We start from the raw sequence: 21,231 nt of genomic DNA, 5'->3' as shown, positions 1-21,231 counted from the left end.
TTTTTCAACTTTTATTTCATTTTCAAAAAATTATTTATATATTCAAATACGATAAAAATACAGAAAAAACTGAACTCAGAATGAGTCGTGTAGGTGGCTGATTTTGATGTGCAACAAAAATGAGTCAGGTTGGTGGCGCCACTTTCTATGTCGTTTAGCATTGACTCATTTTGAGTTGCAACAAAAATGAGACTAGGTTTTTTGTGTGAATGAAATATGTACCTATAATATTATATTTTATAATTTCTTCTTTTATAATTTACAAGCTGAAATGTGTGAACAAATAAAAAAGAATTAAGATGTGACTATTAAGAATATTGGATAGGAATCTAAAAAAACACATTAATATAATTTCTTCATTTTTATTTCCTTTAAGAAATAATTAATTGCCTTTTTATTTTGTGTATTGTTAAATATATTTACAAGCCAACTGGCATGGAGAATATTATATGTCTATATACACATTTAATTCCTTTTTAACATCACTATGTACAATTTTGCACTTATATTACTACTTGGTTTTTTACTTCTCGTCAAATAAATTAATTCGAAAGTATCCTTTTGGTTCACATATCGCAGGACACATTATAGACTTGAAGTTTCTTAAAATAAAAGCCGAATGCGAAACTACAATAAGATATTAACAATCGTATATACAATGGCAACTCGAATATTTAGTTTTCGAGACAATTACTCTCTTAATGCTTAAATTATAATGTATAAAATGCTTTCCCGTTCAGTCTTTAGTACGCGTCTATAAACATCGTAATAAATAGTTATTTATTTCGTATAATACTGGGCATTGTTGGAGTCTGAGTTAACATTAAAAACTCTTCTCCTTATACTAGCTATGTGTCATTACACTTTTGACTCAAGTTGTACAATAAAATAATAATAATAATAATAATAATAATAATAATAATAATAATAATAATAGTAATAATAATAATAATAATAATCTCGAAACCGATTTAACCGGTTAATCTCGTCTGCTTTATATAGACTATGAAGCGATACAATTTATCTCTACATTGACTTTGCTGTATAAATATATATTGTTTTTACTTTTTTCTCTTTTTTTGTCATCAGAAGTTAAAAGAGACAACGATGACACAATCTAACCTCATAAACAAGTATGTACCATTTTCTTTATCGCACAAACGTCGCATTTAACTTCACAGCACCAATGAAATACGCAATTACATCTCTCTATAACAATAATTTCTTGTGATTTATACCCTCTGCCACAGCACATGAGGTCACAACCGTCAACACCTATGCTAGTGTCATTACACTGTCTTCCATGAGTACCAAGAATACCTAGTTTAGAGTTCTTTTCACAAAATGGCGGTGAAGATTCAAGGTACACCAAATCTTTTTGCCCCGGAGGTTTGTGTTCTGGATTATATGGCTTTAATTGAAAATTATATCTATGTTTCCTCCCTAAACCATGCCCATGAACTGAATTACTGGCTGAATTGCTCATAATCGCATTGCTATTATCACGCAATCTATCCGAGTTACTAATCATCACTCTGGATGCACCATCAAAACGATCTTTAAGATTATCACCTACTACTCTGAAGTTTGGTAACCTCATCCAGCAAGTCTTTACTGTACAGGAACCAGACATACCATGACACTTGCACTCTTGATGCATTCCTGCAGAAACGTGCTGCAACGAAAAAAGCACATTTATAATTTTATCACATAATCAATATGTACAAATATTTATAGAAGCTAATCGCATTATAGTGGTAAAGTGAGAATTTCTCAATTTCCTTCGTGAAATGTCAAGCCTAAATATATATCACGCGAAGAGCGAATCACACTCAGGGAAAAAATTCATTTGACTTAAACAAACAATTCAATTTACTTACTTTATTTGTGTAAACATAAATTCCATTCCTCATTAAAAACGCATGGAATTTTGAGCCAGGGACCCAATGGATAATATTCGCTAGTATATATACAATTATTGTTACTTTTAAGTATAGCAAGTTTTCAGATTTACTTAAGACAATTTTGAGGTTTTTATCGCATTTCAAGATGTCAAAACTTGTTGCACAAACATGTAATGCATACCAATGTAATTTCGGTGCACTGTTGGGGCAATGCAAGATTAAAAAGTTTCGGCTTAGAGAAATATATTGCATATTGACCCGCAATGTCCACTTTTTAATATTGCATCGCAAGATTCAACAACTTTCATGGTTTCCTCGAGCTTCCCCCGCGTGCGAAAGTTCTCGTAAAATAGACTGAATATATGAACTGAAAATGTGGGGTGGGACTGTTCGAATTTTCTAACAATTTACAAGTATTATTTAATAATTAATTCAATTGCCCATCCTCATCATATTTTAGATTTCTCCACAAAATTCCAGCTCAATCCATTAGGTATTTTACGAAAAATCTGCCGGCAACCAAATTAACAAACCATATGTACGGAATTATTGAGGCAAGGCTCTCTAAATTTGAATCAGTGGAATGCTGAATGATTTGCAGCTACTTTTGGGTGCAAAGCTTTTGTTTTATATGAAATACTTATTTTTAGTATTATTTTGGCTTTGCAATTTATCACGATGCACAAAACTAAAATAAATAAATGAATGAATAATACAAAACTAGAATATATGTTCAAAAGTTGAAGCATGAAATAATTTTTAAATAATTAAATAAAGCATTTAGTAAATCTGAAATAATTAGGTAAACATAATGAGCAACATTTGTTTATTTTTATAGTCAATTTATGATTCTGGATTTCATTTTCATGAGAGTCATAATTGTATTCTTCTCTCATCCGCATAGAATAATAATTTGGTTACTTCAAATGATTTTTTCCTGAGTGCGTATAAGATAGATAGAAACTTACTGCTCTGCCAGCTTCATTATTATGCAGATTCATCTTCTCTCGCAAATTTCGTCCACGTTCACCGGTGTCAACAAATTCTCGAGAGAATTTAAATCCATAACCAATATTATCGGAGCATCCTCCCCATTCCCAATCCCGAATTGTTGAAGGAGCTCTCGATTGGTGTGTATAATCACAAGAACAAGATTGGATACTTCCCTCGCTGCACGCTCTTGCAATACTGTGTGTTACTGCAGCACTAGTAATAGCATAAATAAAAGCTGTCTCTCGGCATCCTGAAACAAAGTAATTAGGTATTGATTTATTTAAAAAAGCAATTTTTTGCAAAACATAGTTTTATTAATCCTACTAACTGTTTTTGTAAATTAGTCTTTCATGTGTACATGCTGCTGGTTATAATAGAAAATTTTCTCAACTTGTAAATCTAAAAATGAAATACTCTTAAAAATACGAGAAACGCCGTTGCGTGATAATCAGAAAATTTGACCTGGGTTTGCGCATAAGATGTCTATGAAAAAAATAAGAAATCACGCGCGGTTACATCTTATTTTTCAAGCGAAGGTGGGCCGCATCTAATTTCGAGCTGAGATCCGCATTCGTCACAAGATAGTCTTTTGACGGTAGCAGGTCTTTCTTTTTGAAAGTAGATGTATTAAAAATGGTAGTAGTATACTTATATTTGTAAAAGAAAAGAAAAGGAAGAAAAAGAACTATGTCAAACGATTTTCTTAATCTCTATACATAAGAGTAATCTGGTGTGTGAAACATTTAAACCCATGGAAAAGGAGAGAGAGAGAGGGGGGGGGGGAAGTCAAGTAGAATAGTTAGCAGTCAGTGGCCATCAGTGAGTAGAATAAGAAAATCATCATAGAAATGAAAGTTCTCGTCCTATACACTCGCTTAGGTATAAAGTGACAACTACATTTTAAAATTTACGCCGTTCCGCTTTGTTATGTCTTACAGAGCAATCCATCCGTTAAATTTGACTGGTTCCAGATATTGTTTGAAATGATAACTGAATTTACCATGACCGAGACAACTTATGACAGGGTATAATACTGAAATGGCATTCGATTATTATCGAATGCCATTTATATTATGAAAAAATATACAACTTCTTTTAAAGAATGTTACTAAAAAGTTTGGATGCTAAAATATGTATAAATTTGACCTCAGAAATCAGGTATGAAATTCTTAAAAATATATATGAAATTTTTATTCACTTTTAAGTAGAAAATATATATAATAAATATTTTAAATATATATATATATATATATATATATATATATATATATTGCATTAGACCATTTTTTATAAATATCTTCTTGTCTGCGCGCACGTCGAATATAGAGTGGTGGACCAAAAGGTTAGTGTAGATCGTTGGAGTGAACTATAATTACTTTAAGCCTATAAGATTAAAAAAAAGTAAATTATAATTTAGTTCAAATCACAAATAGTTGAAAAACGCTTCTAATATGTAATATTCCGCATGTTCGCAATCACTCTTCATTCACAGGCGCACAATAAATAGTTTGACTTTATCAATGTGTTCAAACAAGCATGCAAGAGGAGGTGCAATGCGAGCGAGAGCAAACATCATAGCTGGAAATTCCGAACGAACCGGTATAGAGGTGTACATATAATGCTTGACTTGTCAACAGGTGTTTCAGAGGTTTTATGTCAGCCGACATTTATCGGTCGGTACCTAAAGCTGAGGCTTTAGCAAATGTCTGTGAATATAAGCCCTATTAATAACCTCTCTGCTGGCTTTTATCACGCTAAAAATTTCACGACTCACGATCTGTCCTTCTCTCTTAATAATTATGTCTTGGTTAAGTTGGCAGGTATAAAAATTGACCATGTAATTAAATCTTTTCAATTATTAACATATTTTTAAACAATGTTCTACAACTATCATTAATAGATGCAAGAAAATTAATTTAGTGTGATAATTTGTTAAATTAATTATCATAAAAATTGAGAAATTATTAGAAAATGTGATTTTTCGATAACAGATTCTTCATCATATTTTAGACTTCTCCACAAAATATCAGCTCAATTCTTTGAGTATTTTATGAGAAAAGTAAATTAACATTGAGGCTATCAACAATAACAAAATCAAGCATATCTTTAAAAACAATAATAATTATAAATAGATTGCTTTCATTTAGAAATTTTATAAAATGAGACGAAAAGACAATAATTTACACAGAGAAAAAAATATAAATACAACTCAATGAAATTATGACGAGTTGGCAGATGACAGTTCTTATTCATCAACATTTTCAGAGTTTAAAATTTTTTTTCTTGAAATAAGGATAATGATATATAAATTTTGCATTCAGCTCTTATGGATATATAGCATATTTCTCTTCATTTTATTATATATATATATATATAAATTATTTGATTGATGAATTATCGCACATATAAAATAATACAAGTGATAACAACTCATTCAGTTAACACTTTCTTTAAATAACGTGCTTGTCACCACGATCCAAACAACTCTATTTCCGTCGACTTATGTCTCTTTTTCCTTCCTGCCTTTGTAAATATGAGAAGAACATATTCCAAGCCGGATTGAGTTTTCAGCTTAGTCCAAGCGAGTGACCTCTATCTCGTTGCTGGTCAAGATCGCCCTGAGCGACATCGTGAAACAACTTTATGGAGATAAAATCGCCAAAAATTATTGCTACCGCCTATGTCAGTACTCTCTGACAAGCATATAGAGGTTGTTTTTTTAAAAATGACAATATTTATTAATAATCTTCTCACCGCAAAATTTTATAAAGATTATGTCGTGCTAAGTTAAATGATATATACCTAATTTGATGAGAGCACACAGAAAAAACCTCAACTCAAAGTGAATAGATCAATCAGACTCAATTTGAAGTGCAATAAAAATGAGTCAATGCTAAACGACATAGAATGTGACGTCATCATACTGACTCATTTTTGTTGCAATTCAAATTGAGTCTGCAATCAACTCATTTTGAGTTCAGGTAATTTCTGTGCAATTTTGATAAGATGTAGAAAATGAAGAAAAATTCTTACACATTAATATAAGATTATTTTTAAGTAAAAGCAATGTGCAATTTTTTCCGTACATGATCCCTCTCGATTAAAATGAGACATATCAAGATCATTTTGAAGAATATAATTCTGAAGTGAAATGTGTATAATTATCAAAGATTATAATTTCAATGTTATTTTCATTTATAAATATAAAAACAACGCATAAGTTGAAAGAATGTTGTGTGTTTCTTGAGTAACTATAAGGATCGTATGGAGCTCACTTTAAATTCGACTCACGTTTTCATAAGAAACTGGCGTGTCGTTGACACATGTAGCACATCATAGACGTCGATTTATAGCTGTGTAACGCCTCAATAAAAACCAGCCGAGTTCCATATAAGACATGTCTTTATGTATGCGGTTCAGTTAAACACTGATTGAACTTATTTTTTAAATGATACGTATTGATTAAATCAAATATATTGTAAATTTGCTTCAAAATTATAAATATTAAAAATTTATAATAAAATTTAGCAATGTAATTTTGGCTAGAAGTCTAGATGTGAAAATGTAATTATTAAACAATTTAAAAAAAGTTTTGATTAAGTAATCCCAACGACACCCAGCTTACGAAAATACTCATTGTGAAAGTCTTTTGTACTTTTGTACCTATCCAGAAATATTTAAATTATATTATATATATGTATATATCACACTGAGGAAAAGTTATTTTTATAATTTAAATATAATAATGGATTTTATTGCTTTCTTCAACTTAATTTAGTTTAATTAGTTAATTTATTTCAAAAAAAATCTTATTATGATTTAACAAAAAATAATATGTTTAAAAACTTTACTCATTAAAAATATATCTAATTCATATTTGATTTTAATTTACAAATAAAATATATATATTTATAATTAATTATTCACACTTGACAAATATGAAATATGTTTAAATTTTAAATTAAATAAATATTTGTTCCAAAAATATCTTTCTCTTGGCGCAAACTATAAAATATCAGCATTTGTCAATACGAGATTGTGATTGAAAAATTCATACGGTGCGTTCAAACACTATATGTATATATTATAGGTGTATGTATGTACCGTGTTACTTGCAAAATATGAAGTGAGGAATTACATATATATAAAATGTTCACTTACTGAGCGATTGGAGTGCGCATGGATGTTTTAGGGGTAATTATTTTCATAAAAACCACGTACAAAATTTACTACTCATCTGACTTGAACGTATTTTATATATTAAAAATAGTCAAACTTTCTGTCTAAGCGCAGCTAAAAAATAAATCCGATTTAAGATAGACAAATTGAAATTAACAGATTTTAAGATAGCTAAATTTGAGGTGAAACATCTTTTCAATAATATGTTATAGTTTATATTTTAAAACAAAAGTACAAAAGTACTCCAATTTATTTGCACACGGAAAAACTTTGTTCAAGAATTATTCCTAAATTTGTTCAGGAACTGAGGATATGAAAATAATTTAAGTAATCTTATTAATATTTCTTTGAAAAAATCTAAGCGCTAATTATATAAGAATTGCAGAGAATTTCAAGATAACTTCCTAAACTTACTACAGAAATTCTTGAACTCGTTTTAGAATAATTTTTTACGTTTGCGAGAAAAAAAATTTACTGTATGAGTACTCGAACCCACGTCCTCGAGACTCCAAAATCTCCCCCTTAAGTCTCTCAGCTACCTTAGCAGCTTATGGTATTATACATTGGAAACATATTTGACGCAACCAATCTCTGTCTAGCGCTTGGTTACTGTACTACGTCTTCTAAAACAGTTCAAGAATCTTTCAGAGCCCAGTGACTGCGAGATATTCCGATCGCGACATTAACAACAAGTCTTTCAAATTCATAATAAAAATACATGTATTTTCTTGAATAATTTTTTTACTTTTCTGTAAGTTTTGAAGAATTTTTCTCATATCCTCAGTTCCTGAACAAATTCAGGAATAATTCTTAAACAAAGTTTTTCCGTGTGCAGATTTTAAATAACGTGCTTTATTCTTAAAATAAGTAAGTCAACTTTTTAAAGCACTCAACATATATAAATAAACTCTATGCTCACAGTATTCGCACAGTGCCACCGTTTGCAAGGTGATAGATTTTCCCTTTGCAAATTTAACGGATCGACGGTTACCTCGCCACCACTTGGTTCGCGACCCTCGCTTGTCCAACTACTATTCGTCCGTAAATCTAAATCAGAGATACCACCAGCAACCATTATACTGCTGAACAATGGGATGTTTTTGTCGCACGTGAAACCAGTCTATCTTATCGTTCTTTACGACAGGGTTATAAACCTTTCTACTTGCCGCATCCTTAACTTTCGCAGTAAATTAAAAAATCCATTTTCCAGATCAATTCATAGCAGAGAAATGGAAGCTATTTACGAAACAGATATTAAATAACAAATTTAAACAAAAAGAAGAGAGTTTTTTATCTCACCTCGATCGACGATTTTGCCAAAGAGATTCTTTCCCCTAAGAAAATTCTTAGTTGAACAATTCCATCGACGGTTACGAAATTGATGCTGGCATTCTAGGATAGCCTGCTTAGCACCCCTCTTCACTGCACTAAGAACCCCAGGGTTTTCTCTCGCAAGTCTTCTCTGCTTTCTTCTGAGCGTTGCGTAAACTGCTGGTTCAATATGCAGAGATGTTGGAGACATTGGTAATAGATTATTTGGCTCTCCAGCTTTTGCAATACCCCTGAAAGATAATTTACTTTTATTTTCAAATTTATCGCTTTATTTATATTTGTTTTCTTTCGTTTCTACTTTTAAATTTTCTCAGTTGCAATTAATATAACTCGTCCGTATAAAATAAAAAAAATATATCGCTGCAGACTTAACAGGATAAGATCCTCGAAAAATTTAACGCGTTCATTCGCAACGCGCGGATGGATAGTTTTTTTATTTATGGGTGTCTGCACTTGAAGAGAAGTAGTTGCTATTGCCTTATGTGTTACAATTAGAGGGGAATGAATTGTTCGAAAGTGAACAGATGCACGACTACTGTTTGAGGGAGAGTTTTAAAATGCTTATAGCGGCTATGTACTAATGAAGAGGTTGGAACGTGAATTTCAACAAATTTAACTATCTGCATTTTTTAAAAGATCGCCGAAAGCCACGTTTCTCACAAATAATAATAATAATATTTTAAACGTGATCATTGTAAATAAATATACGTCAAGAATAGTTCATTTTTTTATTATACATGTACATCAAAAATTACTTGCCAAAACAATAATAATATACATATATTAAATATATATTTAAAAGTGGTCTTTAACGTACTGTGGATATGCGCATTTGCTTACTTTTAACGTGGGATGTTTTAAATATCATTAATAAATATTGACTAGTTGCGCGCATTGCACTTTCGCCTATCCACCGCCTAACCTCATATTTCACTGTTTTAAAATAACAAAAATACTATTGTAATCATGCTTTTGTTACATTATGTGCACCTTAAAGGCACATAATTTCCTTATTTTGCGTCGAGTAAACCTTTACAATACACGAGTTGAAGACAAGAATCGCAAGGCGCAAAACGGCTTAGTTTGTCTCCTTGGTACACAAATGTTCTGAATCAAGTTTCAAATCGCAATATAAACTGCGTAACGAAGTTAAGAGCCTAAATTTATTTTTTTTAGCTCGGATCTAAAGTACAACAAACTATAAAGTCATAGTTTTGAATCAACCTAAAATTAAACTCAAAAATCCGCGACAGAAAGAAAAAATCAAGAAAGGGAATATTCAATATAGATATATATTAATTAAATGGATTAATATGGGTGTACAGTTTTAATCAGGTATAGGGATAATGTGTTGTTTTAATAACACACATATCACACTCATCAGTTAATACTTTCGTTTCGAGTTGATAAATAAATTCTCCTTTTTACAAATACGCGCGTTAAACAGAACTTAAGTGTTCTATAATTAATCAAGAAGAGTATATACAAAAATGAAGAAAAATTGCAGTTGTATATATATGTTTTCGTGCACATAATTATAACATTGACTTTTTATAAAATATGTACAAGTTAACCATTTCCAATTATTTCTTCAGAGACTATAAATGCGTACACACATATCATTATAATATATATTATGTTCAACATTCAACTAAACGTAATGCGACCCTCTCTGGTTGCAAAAGGAATCATTCATCAACTCAACGAATCATATATTAGCAGCGTGCTTCTTTTAATGTCGCCAGATCTGATTCTATACTTTAAAAGAAATGCAGGATTACTTGTAAATCGATCGCGGAAAGAATTCGAACCATCGAAGAAGAATGGAATAGGTCCTTCGTTTTTTACGCTTCACTTCTGATGCTTTATGGAGTCGTTCGATTTTTTTATGGTTTACCCCTTCGACCATCGTTGTACTCATGGCATACAGTACCTGCACATAGTCGTTGTAAAACCTAAACAGGACTATACGTGAGCATACATACACCCACGTGTACGGACATTCGTTCGGTTACACAACTTTACGAAACCTCTAAACTCTGTAATATCCACTGGCACATGTTCCTGGACGTTTGTGGAATCAGCACATGTACATGCTCTTATACGATCCATTCAATAAGTATTATGTCCATAAATAAATCGTGCTCTGGACCGGTTAGGATATCGGTTGTAACTCACGTTGGCTAGTGAATCTCCTAAAGTTGCCTCATCCGCACACTCTTTTCTTCATTTTTCTCATACTTCCTATCAGGCGATTTATTTTCATTTCAATATATTCTTAATGTCAAATATAACCTGGTAAAATTAAATATCATTATATTTCGATATCCTAACATTTTTTAAAAAATAGATCAACATACGTTCTGAAAAATAAATAAACTGCCTTTGTTTTCAGACATTGTACACGTACACTTAAAAAAAGTGATTTTCACTCCAAAATAAGTATGTACGCAATTATTTCATGGGTGGAAGACTTTTTACATATATTCTATGTGAATTTTCACTTATTTAGATTTAGAAGGTAAGATATTTAGATATATGTGAATTTTAATGAGTGTAAGATATATAAAGTATCTTTCATCTGTTACCCGACTACCATCAGAACGTCCATCCGAGCGCTCGACGATTTATTATACTCAGTTTCGTGAGAAAATCGACCATATAAATATATATCTGCAGTATAAAATTTATATATAAAGTATGTTTGTAACTTATTTGGACTTTATACTTTGACTCAAAAAACTATTAGAGAAAATTTTCCTTTCATCAATAAAAATCCGTAAAGTAGGGTCTATGTTACAATTGAAAGTTATTGATATAGTTATATATATATATGTACATACTTTTTGTACTCTACTTTCTTACATCTGTATAAAATTCACAATTTCAAAACAAAAATTTGAAAAGATCTCCTTAAATTTTGATTGAAACACTGTATAAGTATCTAAAACTAAAAAATAATATATATATAAAAAAATATAGTATTTAATATACACATACTGCATGTTCAAGAACCGGGCAAGTCCACATATAGTCACTGAGCATTGTCGACAAAGTCCAGTTATTCACAGAAAAAACCCGTAAACCGAAAATAAGAATATATTCTTGGCGCATATTTAAGAATATTTTATACTTAAATTTAGTATATTTTATTCTTAAAATGAGAATATGTACTATGTGCCGCATTGTCCACTTATTCTTGGGCAAAGTTATAAATGCCTTTACGATATGTATACATATCGTCATTTTTTACTCCTTTTGTTATATATTTATCTTTAATTATAATTAATTCGAAATTAAGAAAAAAAAGTAAATTTGCAAAAAAAAAATTTTCTAAAAAAATGAATTTTTCCCATTACCTTACTTAAGCTCTTACTTGAAATTCAAATAAAATTATATAATTTCTATTTTCTTTAAATATTTTTTTTATTTTGTCAATAGTTCTCGACAGATAAACATTTTACAAAGTATTTAAGACATAAAAAAGACTTACAGCTTCTTTAGCATTAAAATATTTAATAATAACACAGTTAGATAATAAAACACTATATAGATTCTTTGCAATATATACTCTTGAATCAGCGGAAAATCCAGTTATAAGTATGCAGCTGATTCAAGCAGCGTATATATATATTGATAATTAGTGCATATATACACTATTTCAAATATACGCTGTTTCAATCAGCTGCATACTTATAGCTGCAAATTACACTGAGAAAGCTGGAGGTTTGAAGTGAACATTTGGAGGGATAAAGAGTTTATATTTGAGAGTTAGCTATTGGAAAATAATCTAAATAATGAAATACACCATTCACAGATATATTTAAGCCATTTCTCCTGGAGGGAAAATGAGTTCATGGCAAAGGGACAAATTATCAATCTTGAGAAATCCCTTTCTTATCGTACACGGAACGAATAAATATGGCAACCTAACCCCAAAATTCAGTCTATTCGATTGAGAAATAAATACGTTCGCGCATCAGCGCTAGTTCACACTTTCTGCGCAGCATTTAACCCTCTAAATATAATAAAACAGAATATACAAGCAGATTTCTTTTATCTATTCAAAAATCATTCTAGAAGGACTATTAAACTCTCTTTAATAATAAAGGAAAACATACATTTGTTGAACCTCTGAATTTGAATCTCCAGTTTTCTCAGTGTAGCGACGTTTCGCTGATTCGAATTTAGAGAGTATAAATATATGAAACAATATTAAATTTTATACCTAAATCTTCTTAAATTTTCAAAGGAATAAAGAAAAGCCATAACGAGGTAACGAAAACTCTCTTACCTGCCACAATTCTCCCATTATCCCAAAGAATTTACGCAGGCCACAATTTAAAAAAAAACATAAACAAATTTCATTACTACCTCTATTTTTATTCATGTATCCAAATCTACACATATATTTATCTTTAATATAATCACAAAACATAATTAAACAATAATATTTTAACTTTTTACTTTGATCCTTAGAAATATTTTTCATTTAATAACGAAAATTCGAAAACTTGATTTTTGTTTGTTGTTTCCAAAAATCTGTCAGAAATGTAACCGCTTGTCTTCGTATGACATAAACAAAGATCTTCGAAGTTCTCCGAGTTATTTCCGCGAAATTCAAAGTTTCTAAGTACTTGAAATTTAAAAGCAGAGTATACTTATAGGTTTCATCCATTTCTTTTGCCCATTTACAGAAATTAAGTCAAATTTTTTCAAATATCTGGAATCGTTCGAGTCCTTTTTGGATTTCAATTTTAAAACATCCACTTTTTTCACACATATACACATCTTTATACATTTCACAGATATTTGACTTAAAATTTCATCGAAAAGGTTTTTTTTTTAGATTTCCATTTCGCGTATGTCGTCAACTATCGGTATAGTTAATTGCAAACTGCTTAAGATCTTAGGACAGTTTTCTAAATTTTTTTTCAACGTAGGATCATCTAGGAGTATATATACGATGAAAGTATAAGAGTATATACAGAATTTGCGTATATAATTATCAATAATTTTCAAAAAATGTAAACCTTATAATTTACGCCTTCTCATGAAAGAAAGGGAAATTTACTCTATACTTTTTATAGTTAAAGTAGGGTCTAAATATATATATATATATTATAAACTCTAGAATATAACACATGTTGACAATTTTCCTCTATGAAAACTTATGGAAATGAATCACGGAAGAATTATTTTGAACAATGTGAAATTTGCTATTAATATGTATTTACTCAAGTTGATCTCTGATCATTGTCCATGCTCATTATATTTTATAAATTATCACAAAATTTCAGGTCATTCCATTTTACCAGAAATCCAGCCAACAAATTAGCACTGCATTGATCACATGAACTTATAATCATACAGACGCGTTAGTCGAGTATATACATATATATAGCGCGTGCATCCGAACGAAAATAAAGTTTTTTGATCTGGGGTTCAATTTTGTTCAAAAACGTGAATTTGTATAAAATTGAAAAAATAAAAGTGTTAATCTATAGAACTTTATATCAATGTTCTTTATTTTGACAATTATTACAAGAGGCCGCAAATTCGGCCTTAGGGTTCAATAAAGATGACCCAACTTAATCTAGATTTTAATCAACCGTCGGGTAAACTGATGCAATAAACAAATTTTACACGACTGTAACTAACTTTAAAGTTTTACGTTGGCCAAACTATATAGAGTGATATTTGGTCCAATCGTCGGCAGAACTATATATACTATCCTTTTTTACTGTGAGAAATTTTTAATCCTCATCCATAAGTGCAACATTTAACGATTCAAAGAGTTAAAAATAAAATTGCTCATACTTTTACTGAAAAACTTTTTAATTAAAAATTATAACTTTCTTAAAAATACAAAAATGTGAAATTGAGATGAAACTTCTTAAGGCTACACAGCCTGAATTTAGTAATTTAATTTTTGCATGCGCTGTGAGTTTTTTTCTCTACCCTTCGAAGCATTTACTCAACTTGATGTTAATCTGATAATCCATATTAATTTTCTAATGTAATTTCGGAGAGACTCATCTAATTCTTTTTCGTCCTGCCGCGCAAGAACCATGTTCCCATGACCTTTGCTTTCACAGTGCATTGGGACAGCTATAAGGGTCTTTGCCCCCCCCCAATGCTTATATTTATTTATGAGAGAAAAAGAGATCACAGTATGATTTTAATTTATTCTAATGGATGCCCTCCTCCCCATCAGGGTTCTTTTAAAACTCTTGCCTGGATCCACTTGCTTTATACAACTCATCGTACAAAATATCTTTTTTAATAACAATATAATGCATAAAATTTCTAACTTCCTCATAATAACAATAACTGCTAACCGCAAAGACAGTGAACTCATGAATCATGTCACTATTACTGTTCATTCAAAATTATTGTTCACGGGCATAGCTGCCACCAGTAATGTATTTTTTCCGTTTTCATTTAAAAAGCGTGTAATATGTGATTTTTATTTTAAAAAATTGTTAAATGTAAATAAAGGGACCCACGTGATACGATTCTATATAGAACAATTTCCGTAGAAATTCAACTTGGAATGTACTATACTACTATTATCCAGAGCGGGACGAAACTTTAACTTTTTAATTTATTATAAATATTAATATTTATAATAAGACTTATACCAATAAGAGTTCCATGCTAATTCAACCGCATATATGGCAAAGCATTTAAAAAGTCGATGCACCAAAAAAACTTTGCGGGTGACTGCATCACCGTCGCAAATTGAATACAGCAATATGTGTTTATACAATAAATGTGTATTCAAGTACTAGAATTTTTTTATGAATATGATTACAAACATTTCACTTACCACCACATAGATCCTCGACCTCTGTTTTTATTTCTACTGATCTCAGCTGGTAACGTGGGCATCGTTACCGCGAGTGCGCCGAGTACCAGCCAAAGCCTCATGTTCATCAGCAACTCGTCACTAACTTGGGATTTATTACTCTCTTTGAATAATTTCACCAAACAGCACTCACAGGTATTTTAAATTTCGAATCAACATTGCGAACTTGCTCCTGCTTCATATACTATACTGCACTAGAAAGTTGCTTCATTCTAAAGACTTAAAACACATTTCGAAACGTAGGCAACGAACAAATCGTTAAGCAGCATTTAAAAATTTTTAAAAGTGGACACAAAAATTCAGATATCTAACTGTAGACTATTTTGCTAACAGCATCACTTTTTCCGCACGACACGACCGTTTCTTGCATTAGAGCTGATGAAACTTTCAGAATGTTAAGTGCAAAGCAGAAAGAACGAGATATTCTTAATCATTAAGCTAAAAGATTTTAATCGTTACTTGAGCACATATATAGAAAAACGGTTCTCTATTCTTAAGACGCCCGTGTCTTACTGTAGTACGTTTGGCCCGTGGCATAGATGTTCACCCTGAGTAAATCGGGGGGAGTGCTTCCCTTGATTAAGCCAAAAAGTAGTGGGAGAAGATATTTGCCAGCCCCCAGATGCTGACCAGAAACCTGTTGCCTCAAATACACGACGATTGCTTATTCACTTAGGCGTCAAGTTTTGGCACAATAAGCCTTGAAACATAATTAATTAAATTAATTTGATCACTGCAAAGCGAGTTTCTTCGAATTTCAATGACTTTCAGTACAAACCGGTCTGTACAACGCACATTGACGATACTCTCAAGTATAGTTCTCGACTATCGACTGCACGCGTCAGTCCGCAGAAAAGTTGATCTCATGAGAGACCCAACCCCCACTAAGGTCCACAAGACCCCCGAGAGAGATCGAAACTTGCTCCGCCTCTTAGTCCAGCCCTCTTCCCCTTATTTTCTCAACCAACTGATTCTCTTGTTACTATTTTCCTTCATTAACTTTTGTCTCTCTGTCTAGTAAAATCTCATGTACAAACTATAAATTTTTCAAAAAAATAACTTCAACATTTAATAACAGTATTTCATATTTTGATATCCATTAAAGTCATTTTGATATCCACTTTGGAATCATCGAGTGTTCGTATATGAGATTTCGCCTTTCTTTGCTTTGGAGGTTGCTATCAAGTTAATTAACGCTTAAAATAATAATGGAACAAACAAATAATTTGTAAATTCTTTCATAATTTTAATGAAGTGTGGTGAGAATTTTCCGAATCCTGAATAGCTGTCTCGCACAAGCTGAAAAATTTCTCAGGTTAACATTTATAAGGATATAGTCAGGGATGGGTAAATGTAACAAACTCGAGGTTTTCTACAAATTGTCGCAAACGTAGCAAATGTCACAAACGTCAAAGAAATGTCATAACCTCACTTTTTGTAGGACATGTGTTGTTATGTTTAGCTCAAATTACTTTTTAAAAGGAAAATACAAATAAGCAATTTATTACATAATCAGAGACTATACTTACGAGAGGAAATAATATATTAGATAGATATTTATCAAAAAATAATCACCAACAGGGTAAAATAATAATGCTAATAAGTAAAATGTTTTTTATTATCTTGAAGATATAACTTTGTAATATTTGATACTTTCCATTTTTTTAATATTAAAGAAAAGTGGGAAGAAGGTTAGGAAAAAGTCAGAGAATTATTTTTATACTTCTTGCTGGACATAGAATTCAAACATAAAATAATAATAAATAAGGTTGCCGGCAAAGAGAAAAATTGAGGTTATGTTTACTTTTGACTGACGTCATAAAATGTAACAAACGTCAGATAGCAAACCAAACGAGTATTATACATCTATATAGGTACATACATAAAAAACCTAAGTAACATACATGAAGTATATATATAGTACTATACGTATACTGCACATCCCTGAGGATAGTGAGAGAATATTCTCGATAGATAATGCAATAATTATGACAAATGAGATTTGGGGAATATTCATGCGAGTCTTTTTAATTTTAAAAATATAGGAAAAATAAAGTGTTATTTTAATAAATGGTGTTACAACAGTACTTAATAAATTTTACCCAAGTTTAGAGCGCTAACGATTTGGTCAAAAATAAGTTATTTCATCTTCCGTGAATCGAGAACAGAGTATCATATATATATTGTTCTTTCAAACTATACAATAATACCCCGGACTTACGCGATATAGGTGGGACCGACCGACGACCGTGTAACTCGAATTCGCGTATATCAGGGTTTAAGTTTTCATACAAAATAAATACAATAACTTAGAATTTAGAAGAAATATGTTTAATAAAATATCAAGTAATAAAACTATTTACATTTTTATGAATAAAAACAACGTAAACAAAAGTAATAAACTATCGATAGTGCATCGATAGTTTTGCAACTGTAGTGAGAGAGTTAATTCGCGCAGCCATAAAAAACCGCGTATCTCCGAATTCGCGTAAAATGGGGTGTAGCGTAAGTCAGGATTTTACATATCAACTTCTCCTTTAACGAGTGTTGCAATAAACTGTCGCTGAGAATTCTTGGCTTATATACAAACTATCATAGCACGACTTTTTGCTGCGTGAGGTTACTGTAAGGATATCTGTAGGGTTTGTGAGGTTACCGTGTAAGCCTGCAGTAAACTTGAGGTCATCTTAAAACTTCCGCCTTACAGTAAGCTTACACAGTAAATTAAGCTAAGGTAAGCTTACACAGTAAGGTCGTGGTAAGTTTACATGGTAAGGATGTGGTAAGCTTACACGGTAAGGTTGTTGTAAGCTTCCCGTAAGGTTACTGTAAGGTTGCTGTAAGGTTACTGTTAATATAAAGTAATATGAAAATATATTAAAAATAATTATATTATAATATATATTATACTATAAATTTTTTTGCATAAAAAATTACACGGAAAAAAAGAAAAAGTAATTTTTACTACTTTCATAGTAAAATTGGACCTGTCCGAAGTTTCTGCGCATCTCTGGCAACTTTTACTCAAAAAATAGTAAAATTTACTATTTTTGTAATAATTTTTACTATTTCTGGAGTAAATTTTACTATTTCTGGAGCAAATTTTACTATTTTTGGAGTAAAAGTTGCCATAGATGCGCAGAAACTTCGGACAGATCCCATTTTACTATGAAAGTAGTAAAAATTACTTTTTCTTTTTTTCTGTGTATATATTTGGTAAAGTACTTTATGAACCCCAATAGGGTTTGTCAAATAAAAGTTACTGCGCAGCCGTATGTGCCATAGAAAACTACTGCGCATAAATATTAATAAATTTTATTTATTAACAAAATTCTATGTTTACAGTAACCTTACATCAACCTTATAGTATAACCTTAAAGGAAGCTTACAACTACCTTACCATGTAAGCTTACCACAATCTTACCATGTAAACTTACCACGACCTTACTGTGTAAGCTTACTGTAAGGCGGAAGTTTTAAGATGACCTCAAGTTTACTGCAGGCTTACACGGTAACTTTACAAACCCTACATAGATATCGTTACAGTAACCTCCCAGCAAGAAGTCGTGCTATATATGGGTATATATTCAATATATATGTTTGTAAAAAAACGTAATCACAATTAAACGCGAATTTTGTGTAATATTCACAGAAAAAACCTGAACTCAAAATGAGTAGAATTCACGCTACTCATTTTGACTCGCATGATTAAACCCCAAATTTCATTTGATATAAATCTTATAGACATAAATTTCATTTGACATAAAGTTCATTTAATATAAATATCATTTTTCATAAAAAATGCTTATAGTCTGTCCTTTTCCCACACATATAGAAGCTTATATGTATAGACATAAGGATAGCCAATGCTATTTTTATGACAAACGAGTTTTATGTCAAATGAATTTTATATCAAATAAGATTTATATCAAATGAATTTTATGTCAAATGAAATTTATATATCAAATAAAATTTATGTCAAATGGAATTTATGTTTTATACTTATGTGAATTGTGTGTCAAATGAGAATTATGTCAAATGAAATTTATGCCAATAAGTGACTATTGTGTCAAATAAAAGTTATGCCATATACAATTATGTTAATTTAAAATTAAGTGAAGTGAGTTTTATGTCAAATGATGTTCATGCGAGTCCTCATTTTGATGTGCAGCAAAAATGAGTCAGGTTGGTTGCGCCACTATCTATGTCGTATTAGCATTGACTCATTTTAAAAATTTAATATGCAGCAAAAATGAGACTAGTTTTTTTTCTGTGTTGCTTTATAATTCTTTCTCTCTCTATTTTGGCTTTTGTTCCTGTTTTCTGAGTCGTTCGTTCACTACGCGAATTCGAATAACGCGCAAAAGACTCATCTCATATACAGGGTGTCCCAGTCGAGGGTGTACATATTAAAGGGACATATTCTTCAGAAAAAAATAAGACGAAAAGTCCTTTACAGTTTTTTAAAATTTTTTATAGTTTTTGCGTAAATTGCAATTGAAAATTTAAAAATTACGCGTTGTGATTGGCCGTGCAAGCTCAGTGGGCCGGTAGGCGGGGCGACTTGAACAGAACATTTCCAAAATTTGCAGGCGTAGGCGTTTACTAAGTAAGAAAGTTAGGTAGTTACTTTAACATTATAAAATGGTTATTAATTTATTACGTACGCTAAAGTGTAAATTTATTATTTTATTTTAACCCGATGCATCACAGCGCTGATGGTAAACGCCCACGCCTGCAAATTTTGGAAATGTTCTGTTCAAGTCGCCCCGCCTACCGGCCCACTGAGCTTGCACGGCCAATCACAACGCGTAATTTTTAAATTTTCAATTGCAATTTACGCAAAAACTATAAAAAATTTTAAAAAACTGTAAAGGACTTTTCGTCTTATTTTTTTCTGAAGAATATGTCCCTTTAATATGTACACCCTCGACTGGGACACCCTGTATAGTTGAAAAAAGATGACACTCGGGTACTCTCCTGCAGGAGAGTACCCGAGTGTATTAAAGTTCGCCTATCTACACGCGGATTCACCTATATAAAATAATGTGGAGACCGTAATCTAAAAATAACGTATACGAGGTGCGATCAAAAAAAGAAAATCTTTATTTTTGACTATTTTAGAATTTTTATTTTTAAAAAAAATTAAAATTTTTAAAAATCCATGCTAGAGATTCTATTGAATCTTTAAAAAGGCATTTAAAAAATTGGCGATGAAATATATTCAAAATTGCGAAAGCATATATAATTTCATTTTGAAGTAGAATCTTATAACTTTTTTAAAATGTATTCTCTGAAATAGTGTAAAATTAAGACTTTATTTTTTTGACCACCTTGTTGTTTTTAGGACCAAACTAATGCAATAAAATAAATTTAACATCGTGTAATCATTGAAATTTAAAGGGATCGAAATATTTTATGACAATTTAAAAAATGATATATAATTTTTCCCTTAATTAAAATCGTAATATTTTCAATTTTTTAATATCTAGCGAAAAAACTAATTTAGTCTAAATGCGATGCACATTTTAAAGCGATTGTAATTTCCATAGTTTAATGAATACACGTAATTAACGCAAAAATATCAGCATGAAATTTAAGACTTGTACTTCTTATATAGATACTGGTGCAACAAACAATTAGTTGACACTAATTTAAACACGTGGTTTATGAAAGGAAAATGTAGGAGGGCCGTAAACAAGTCCCGCCTACAAGGACCCTCTCCAGTTTAACATCGTCGAGCAAGAATCTTTTGTTCATACTCTCAACATATTCGACCTGCATTCTTGTAAACTATACACACATATATATATATATATATATATATATATATATATATATATATATATATATATATATATATATCTTTACATAGATATCTTCACGCTTTCATTCCCACTAATTCGAACTCAAAATTAAAGCTCGTCCTCCTGCTACCTCCACTTGGACATC

At 30.9% G+C, this 21,231-nt stretch overlaps 1 protein-coding gene across 1 annotated transcript; it reads right to left on the bottom strand.

The window, feature by feature from the left end:
• Positions 1–346: 346 nt before the first annotated feature.
• LOC127279810 (protein Wnt-1) lies at positions 347–16,121 on the bottom strand. Its single transcript, XM_051302403.1, has 4 exons — positions 15,241–16,121; positions 8,376–8,638; positions 2,873–3,147; positions 347–1,675 (listed from the first exon to the last, which is right to left on the bottom strand). Exons 1-4 carry the CDS (start codon positions 15,345–15,347, stop codon positions 1,124–1,126), a joined length of 1,197 nt encoding a protein of 398 aa, XP_051158360.1. The 5' UTR covers positions 15,348–16,121; the 3' UTR covers positions 347–1,123.
• Positions 16,122–21,231: the final 5,110 nt, after the last annotated feature.

The sequence above is a fragment of the Leptopilina boulardi genome, unplaced genomic scaffold, assembly GCF_019393585.1.
Source record: "Leptopilina boulardi isolate dan_hultmark-lab unplaced genomic scaffold, ZJU_Lbou_2.1 LbouV2_223, whole genome shotgun sequence".
Taxonomy (NCBI): domain Eukaryota; kingdom Metazoa; phylum Arthropoda; class Insecta; order Hymenoptera; family Figitidae; genus Leptopilina; species Leptopilina boulardi.
Note: the sequence above shows the minus strand (reverse complement) of the source record. Positions and strands in the feature narration are given on the sequence as shown.

Bases quoted from the DNA above. Each gene is read 5' to 3' on its own strand.
- LOC127279810 (XM_051302403.1), bottom strand. From the start codon at position 15,347: ATGAACATGAGGCTTTGGCTGGTACTCGGCGCACTCGCGGTAACGATG. The intron at 8,639-15,240 runs GTAAGTGAAATG...ATTATCTTTCAG, and splicing joins GGTCGAGGATCTATGTGGTG to GGGTATTGCAAAAGCTGGAG. The intron at 3,148-8,375 runs GTGAGATAAAAA...ACTTTGTTTCAG, and splicing joins TGGCAAAATCGTCGATCGAG to GATGCCGAGAGACAGCTTTT.